General features: G+C 42.0%; 1 protein-coding gene across 2 annotated transcripts in view; it reads right to left on the bottom strand.

Moving 5' to 3' along the window:
• The window catches only part of LOC140342003 (low affinity immunoglobulin gamma Fc region receptor III-B-like), a 14,350-nt gene extending 10,200 nt beyond the window's left edge, over window positions 1-4,150 (bottom strand). For both annotated transcript variants that reach the window (XM_072427985.1, XM_072427987.1), the window contains exons 1-4: window positions 3,842-4,150; window positions 1,446-1,466; window positions 438-701; window positions 88-357 (exon numbers count right to left, since the gene is read on the bottom strand). In XM_072427985.1, coding sequence (XP_072284086.1) covers window positions 88-357; window positions 438-701; window positions 1,446-1,466; window positions 3,842-3,872 — 586 coding nt within the window. In that variant the 5' untranslated portion in view covers window positions 3,873-4,150. The remainder of the gene's footprint in view (window positions 1-87; window positions 358-437; window positions 702-1,445; window positions 1,467-3,841) is intronic.
• Between the last annotated feature and the right edge of the window lie 3,460 nt (window positions 4,151-7,610).

The following is a 7,610-nucleotide window of genomic DNA, read 5'->3' as shown; positions in this document are numbered from 1 at the left end:
ATTACAGGATGTGTATTACATTACAATGTGTATTATATTACAGGATGTGTATTACATTACAATGTGTATTACATATCAGGAATTTACCTTTCACTGACATCCTGAATACATCCGAGTGCTCACTCACAGTTGAAGAATCTTTACGTTGTATTCTATTAGTACATTTGTACATTCCGGACATATTTCTATGTATTATGGGAATATAGAGCTCAGGGTCGGTGTCTGATGATTGCATTTCTTTGTCATCCTTGTAGAATTTTGTATTTTTAGCAGTAAAATCTTTTTGAGAATGACATCTGAGTGTCAGGGGGTCTCCTTCATATATGGCCGAGGGGGGTCTCTGCAGGATGACAAAATCTGCAATAACAATAAAAATGTTATTTAAATGGTAATATTCACACCTAACAGACAACAGTTATGTATGAAGTTTGACTCACTCTTGCTAACATTTAGGAAGACTGGGTCACTGATATCACCGGCACCGGTCTGGCACTGGTAATCTCCGGTGTCCTGTACAGACGATGAAATGATTTGAAGCCTCTGTTGTCCTCCTGATATCAGTGATTTGTTTCTGTACCAGGAATAGGTCCGGGGTTCCTCTGGTCCAGTAGACGGCACATCGCATGTTAGAGTCACATTGTCATAGTATAATATATTCCCCCAGTTGGGTGCGAGGGTCACCACGGGTCTGATGGCACCTCCTATTGAAGAGAGGAGCTCACACATAAACACACACATTAAATCAGGGGTGTCAAACTCTGGCCCCCAATGTCCTTTTTTTTGGCCCCCAAAGGGATGCTAACTATGAACTGCAGCTGGCCCGCCACTGCATTGAAATAGCACCACTACTACAATTCCCGTCTATAGACCAGCGGGCTCTCTGCCTATACGTGGCCCCGCATTGGACTGTTTTATAGACGCAGGTAATGCTGGGAATTTTAGTAGCGGTGCTATTTCAATGAGGAGGGAGTTCCAGCAATGGGCCACTCATAAGATTTAGCTCCGCATTGGCCGCGTCTGACATTTCCAGCAATCCCCCTCAGCTTTTCCTTGTTACGCCAAGGCATGGACTAAAATGGTTGGATTTTCATTTTCAAGAATATTGTTATTATTATTAGCCTGTGCAAAAAGGTTTCCATTGAAATTTAACTCAGAAGGCTGCAAATAGAGAAAGATAAGATTTTTTCTTAAATAAAATTAAACTTTTTCTGTTATAGGCTTGTTCCAGATTGAATGTGAAGCAAATCCTGTTTCTTTCCATATGAAAAGGGTTTTTTATCTAATGAGATGGAAAAACTTTTCAATAAATTTCAATGTTGGCCAGCAAGTTTTTAATGTTGACCCATTGTGCATTTAGGTTTGACACTCGTGCATTAAATCCACAAATATTAGTTTTTATTATTATTATATTTATGGCACATTATAGGCATTGGCTCTGTACTTACCAGATTTTCCAAGGTTCAATACTGAAAAGAAAAAAATACACTTTTTAGAAAGCATCCTTCAAAGTCATTAAAACACATCTGATGTATTTCAATGATTTTTATTCATTTTGGTTAGGTTGTAAATTTTACATTTTCTTCATCTCAAGCATGTTTACAGGATCCCTTTTTCTTGGGTCACTCGAAGATTAGAAATACTAAGCAACATATTACGCAGTGCTGTAGAATGAATAGGGGTTGCAAATGACAGACAGATACAAACAATGATAAAGGAGGAGGAGAGGACCCTGCCCCGAAGAGCTTACAATCTAGGATGTGGGAGAAGTGTCACACAACAGGATATGGAGTAGTGAGGGTTTAGGAGACAGAAGAAGACCGGTAGGTGTTACGAGACGATTATATGTCTGCCGATTCCATGCTGTAGGCTGCCACAGGTCAATGAGACCTGCTTATTCTCCTCATTGGCATCGCTTGCAGCAGCAGCAAGGAACGTCATTCAAATGGCTGTCAGTCCTCTGCTCTGCAGCTTGTGGCATCCCTGGTTTCCCTTCGGATGTGAATGGTCTCTAGTCATCCCCTGCTCGGAGACTGTGTGCATATGAAGGGTTTAGAAGGGATTTAGAGTTGTGCTGGGACGAATGTTCCTAATATCAGTCCTGTGCTGCCGTTGGCTCCTGGGGCTTCATAGCCTCTCTGCTACCACTGATCTGTCCCTGCTGTAGACTTTAGCTGGGCTGAAGCATGCTGGAGTATGATTTGTGTTATTTGCTGTTGTTGGCCATTGCCTGGTGAGTATAGGTTCTGACCAGGGCCTTACAGATGGGTTTTGATTGCTCTTTTAATGTAGCAGAAAGTAGGAGCAAGTCGAATAGGATGATCAATTCCAGAGTTTGGGAAGCTCTAGAAAAGTCTTGGAGCTGTGCCTGTTACAAGGTTATGAGTGAGGAAGTCATTAGTAGGTCATTGGAGGAGCGGAGAGCGACTGGGGGGTATTTTTCTATCAGGTCAGAAATGTAAGTGGGACAATAACTGTGGAGGGATTTGAAGGCAAAGCACAGGAGCTTAAATTTGATTCTAAGGTGAAATGGAAGCCAATGGAGAGAACTACAAAGAGATGCAGCGGAAGAGGAGCGGAGGGAAGGATGGATGAGTCTGGCTGCAGCATTCATAATAGATTGTAGTGGAGAGAGTCGGGTTAGTGGAATACCAGAGAGAAGGATGTTACAGTAGTCCAGACGAGAGATGATAAGAGCATGTACAAGGAGTTTGGTGGTCTCAGGGGACAGGTAGGGGCGAATTTTGGAGATGTTACATAGGTGAAAGTGACCGGACCTGGAAATGTTCTGAATATAACATAGAATAGAAGGTGACACCAAGACAACGTGTCTGAGGGGAGGGGGAATAACAGTGTTATAACAGTTAGATATATGTCAGGGGGAGATTTGGAGTTTGAGGGGGGGATGATGATGAGTTCCCCTTTATCCAGGTTCAGGAATCGGTCAGACATCCATGATGAGATGGCTGACAGGCAGCATGAGACCTTATCCAGGACTGAGGGAGACAGGTCAAGCGGGGACAGATAGATCTGAGTGTCATCAGCATACAGATGTAAGCCAAAGGAGGATATGAGACTACCGAGAGAGGAGGTGTACAGAGAAAAGAGAACCGGTCCAAGGACTGACCAACAGGGAGGAGAGTGGGAGAGGAGGAATGGAGCGGTCAGACAGATAGGAAGCAAACCAAGAGAGAGCAGTGTCACTGATACCAATGGAGCCATGATTTGTATTAGAAGGGGGAGATAACAGTGTCAAAAACAGAGGATCTAGGAGAAGGAGAGAATAGTTTCCAAAGTCTCCAATTGTCTTTATTTTCCGCTGTGACTGCCCCCTTACATAATGTTCTTGCATGTCCATTTACCATTAGATCCCTGTGTTGGAATGGCTTTTCATCCACATCTCAGAAACATACTGGTTAGTGTTAATGCTAATGACTTTAGATTAATTCTGTATATTATTGATTGTCAGCTCCTGGGGGGATAATTAGTTATAAGACTTTGGATTCTGTAAAATGATATGTGAGATGGTAATGTTCAATATCTAACCTTCTTCTCCCACCACTGACTTTATGAAGTTATATTTGATCAGTATGCAGTCCAGGTCAATCAGTCACCAACCCCATGGAGTTACCAAACTCTCCACCCTTTCTATATAAGATAAGGTTTAATTGTACTAGAATAGAAGATATAACTTGCCAACAGACTCAGTTCATGCAGTGTCCCCTAGCATTGATCCTGACCTTTACCTTTACTTATATAACAGTCAGCTGCTTTCATTGTTTCCTTTAGTAACTGAATCCTAACTCTAAAAATAATATAAAGAAATATAAACTTTTCTACTTACACAGAAAGGCGATGAGAAAGAAGTCCGGCATAGTAGCTTGTATGGGTGAGCTGTAGCTCTCTTACGTTGCAGCAGAAGTTCTAACACTTTTCTGGTTTCCTGAATTCTAACTATAGACATTTCACAAGTGTAAAATCAATGACATGAGAAAATAGAAAAAGGAATATCTGATAATTCATTAGTTCTCAGTTTTAAAGTAGCCAGTTCTTTGTCTGGTGTGAAAGTCTACATAAACTGATAATACATTTTAGGATGGACACCACTGAACCTGGACCCAGGACTGATGGTCTACATCAGTGGTCACCAACCTTTCCGAACCAGCGGACCACTAAATATACCGGCTCGTCACTCACAGGGAAGGAAACTTCCCATTTAGTGAAGTCATGATGACAGAACCCCCCACTCTCCCATTGCAAGTCTGAGCCTGTGATGGGTGGGGTCTCCACAGAGACAACCGGCCCATTTCCCTGAGTCTACGATCTGTACGGGAGATATGGTCCGTGATTCTGGCCTGTGCAACTTCCCAGCGGGGTCCTTTTCCTGACCCTGCTTTGGGGATGCACCGGAGCCACGGCCCACCAAGATTTTCGCGCGTACCACCAGTTGCCGACCACTGGTCTAGATCAGTTTCTTAGCCAGGGTTCTTCCAGAGGTTTCTAGACGTTGCTTAAATTAGACTCACATGGCTTTGCATCGTCCTGGACTGTAGTTTAGGAAGAAGAGAACAGGGAAGATCCCTGGCAATATATGCTAGCTTTTGTCTTGCCTTTTGTAAACTGCTGAATCAACTGACGGTACATGTTCAATGTACAGAGATTTATGATCTATGAATTGGATGTAAAATAATAGTATAATCGTGATACGGTTTATCATAAATCTAATTTAGTATTATACAAAATCATAAATATATTCGATTTTGATGTATTTACTTTATAATGGGCGATGAAATGCCTAATCGATTATAGTATCTGCAGGGAGCCAGATGTACAGTAATGCAGCGTCCTATTAGAATGATCAATGGAAAGAATCGATTATTATTCTATCAATTAATAATCAATTACAAATATATATAAATAGGAAACTTACTTTTTCTGATGATAAAAGAATACTAATTATTTGTAGGGATCTGCTGGTATATAGACATATGTCTCTTAATTGTCCATTTAGGGGATTTAGGGGGAATAAATATTGGAGTAGTGAGATCATATGGCTTATAAAGGTTCAAGATAACTAGATTTCTATTGTATGAACTTACTTTCTATTGCATATCAGTAGTGGTCCAATCCATAGTGCTGTGTTGGTAACAGTAATTGTAGGGTTATATCCTAGCAGTGGTCCTTCTATTGGTGGTAGCAGGGATTGTAAACATAGGGTAAATCACACGGCCTTGGTCCCAGTGAACATCAGGCAAAGAGCTGTCAGACAAATGGCTCTGCCTATTTATTCATAAGTGGTCAGGTAATATAGGGTGGATTGAGTATACACTGGCATATACTATATAGATGAAGTGACGTTTCTTAAAAGGATGCCTGTCATGTTTGGGGTACTGCCAGCCATGTTCAGGGTATATGCCTGTCTGCTCTGACACCTGGGAGCAGGCAGCATTGGGGCTGTGAAGTGGCAGGAAATGCTGTTTCCATAGGAGAACAAAATAGCTCATAAAGCAATTTTATTAGCCAATTAAGTGTAGGTGCAAGGGCTGCCCCACAAGCAAGTTCATGTCTGGGGGAGGGGTTAAGTGATATAATGTATAATTATGTAACAAGATGTATAAATTAGGTAACAAAGGTTGACAATCGAAAATATGCCCATCTTTAATTCGGATCCTTCAGTTTCCTGGCATGAATTTTGAATTGAATGTTAAATACAGGGACTGCAGTACACTGTTTGGCCACTAATGTTTTGATGACGCTGTTCTGCAGAAACACTTGCTTTGTAAACTAAATACACGTTGTTATGTCCCTGCTGCCTGCTCCCTCGATCTATGTCCGCGGGTGCTGCTAGAGGAAGACTGGCCAGTGTGTGGAGGTAAATATAAAAAAAAATTTGCCACTCCTCAGGTCCAGAGGTTGCCAGATTTTGGAATGTCAATCTATATAATAATATACTAGATGGTTATATAATATTAAGAGATGGTTCTCGTAAGGATACAGTCTGTTCATAAAGGTACACTACATAAGAAATATTAATTTGTAGACATCATAAACTGGGCAACAGCGGTGCTTGCATCAACAAGTAATGTACATATAGGTCATTTAAATGGATAGACATGCAGCACACACGTTAATAATTTGATTAGTGTATCTTTTTAATCCTCAATTAACAATGTATACCAATAGTTTTGCAAATGTTAACTATTATATATATATATATATATATATATATATATATATATATAATACTAAATATTAATCATATATATGATTTGTTAACTAATCATATGTAAAAAAAGTGAACCTGGGATGTAAAAAAGGGAACCTGGGATAAGAAATTATTACTTATTTTGTACAAAATGTATGTATGCTTTGTGAATTGGGAATTATGCTTGTATTAATTACACCTTTCATTTGAACACATATATGTGCACTTTTGACCTGAAAAAAATGCTTTTTACACAGTTTACTTATAGGGTTTGGTCAACTAAATGTATAAAAATACTTGATCTGGTCACGGTATACACTCATTCTATTTCCTATACTATCAGCTTTTGTACCTGTGTCTTCTTCAGCCTGAGACCCTTATCTGCCTTTTTTCTGTGGGAATAGTTGGCCACCAAGGGGACCAGGGGTAAGAAGAACCTGACTTTTCACATGCTCATGGCTCCCCTGCTGGTTAGAGCTAATGATTTATTTGCACCTGGCTAGCCCAGCAAGAAAGCCAGGTGCAAGTGTAGGGTACAAGTTCAATATGCCAGGTGGAAAGGTAGTGTCTGGGGTATGTCAGGTTCAGTTGTTATGTCTGGAATATGCCAGGTGCAGGTGTTGGGTTTGGAATATGCCAGGTGCAAGTGTTGGGTCTGGGATGGGATATGCCAGGTGTAGTTGTTGGGCCTGCTATATACAAGGTGCAGGTGTTGGGTCTTGGATATGCGGGGTGCAGATGTTGGGTCTGGGATATGCCAGGTGGAGATGTTGGGTCTGGAATATGCCAGGTGCAGGTGTTGGGTCTGGGATATGCCAGGTGGAGATGTTTGGTCTGGAATATGCCAGGTGCAGATGTTGGGTCTGGGATATGCCGGGTGCAGGTGTTGGGTCTGGGATTTGTGGGGGCCAGATGTTGGGCCTGGAATATGCCAGGTGCAGATGTTGGGTCTGGGGTATGCCAGGTGCAGGTGTTGGGTCTGGAATATCCCAGGTGAAGATGTTGGGTCTGGAAAATGCCAGGTGCAGATGTTGGGTCTTGGATATGCCGGGTGCAGGTATTGGGTCTGGGATTTGTGGGGTGCAGATGTTGGGCATGGGATATGCCAGGTGCAGGTGTTGGGTCTGGTATATGCCAGGTGCAGATGTTGGGTCTGGAATATGCCAGGTGCAGATGTTGGGTCTGGGATTTGCCAGGTGGAGATGTTGGGTCTGGCATATGCAGGGTGCAGGTGTTAGGTCTGGAAAATGACAGGTGCAGATGTTGGGTCTTGGATATGCCGGGTGCAGGTGTTGGGTCTGGGATTTGTGGGGTGCAGATGCTGGGTCTGGGATATGCCAGGTGAAGATGTTGGGTCTGGAATATGCCAGGTGCAGATGTTGGGTCTGGGATATGTCAGGTGCAGATG

This window comes from Pyxicephalus adspersus, chromosome 12, assembly GCF_032062135.1.
Source record: "Pyxicephalus adspersus chromosome 12, UCB_Pads_2.0, whole genome shotgun sequence".
Taxonomy (NCBI): Eukaryota; Metazoa; Chordata; class Amphibia; order Anura; family Pyxicephalidae; genus Pyxicephalus; species Pyxicephalus adspersus.
Note: the sequence above shows the minus strand (reverse complement) of the source record. Positions and strands in the feature narration are given on the sequence as shown.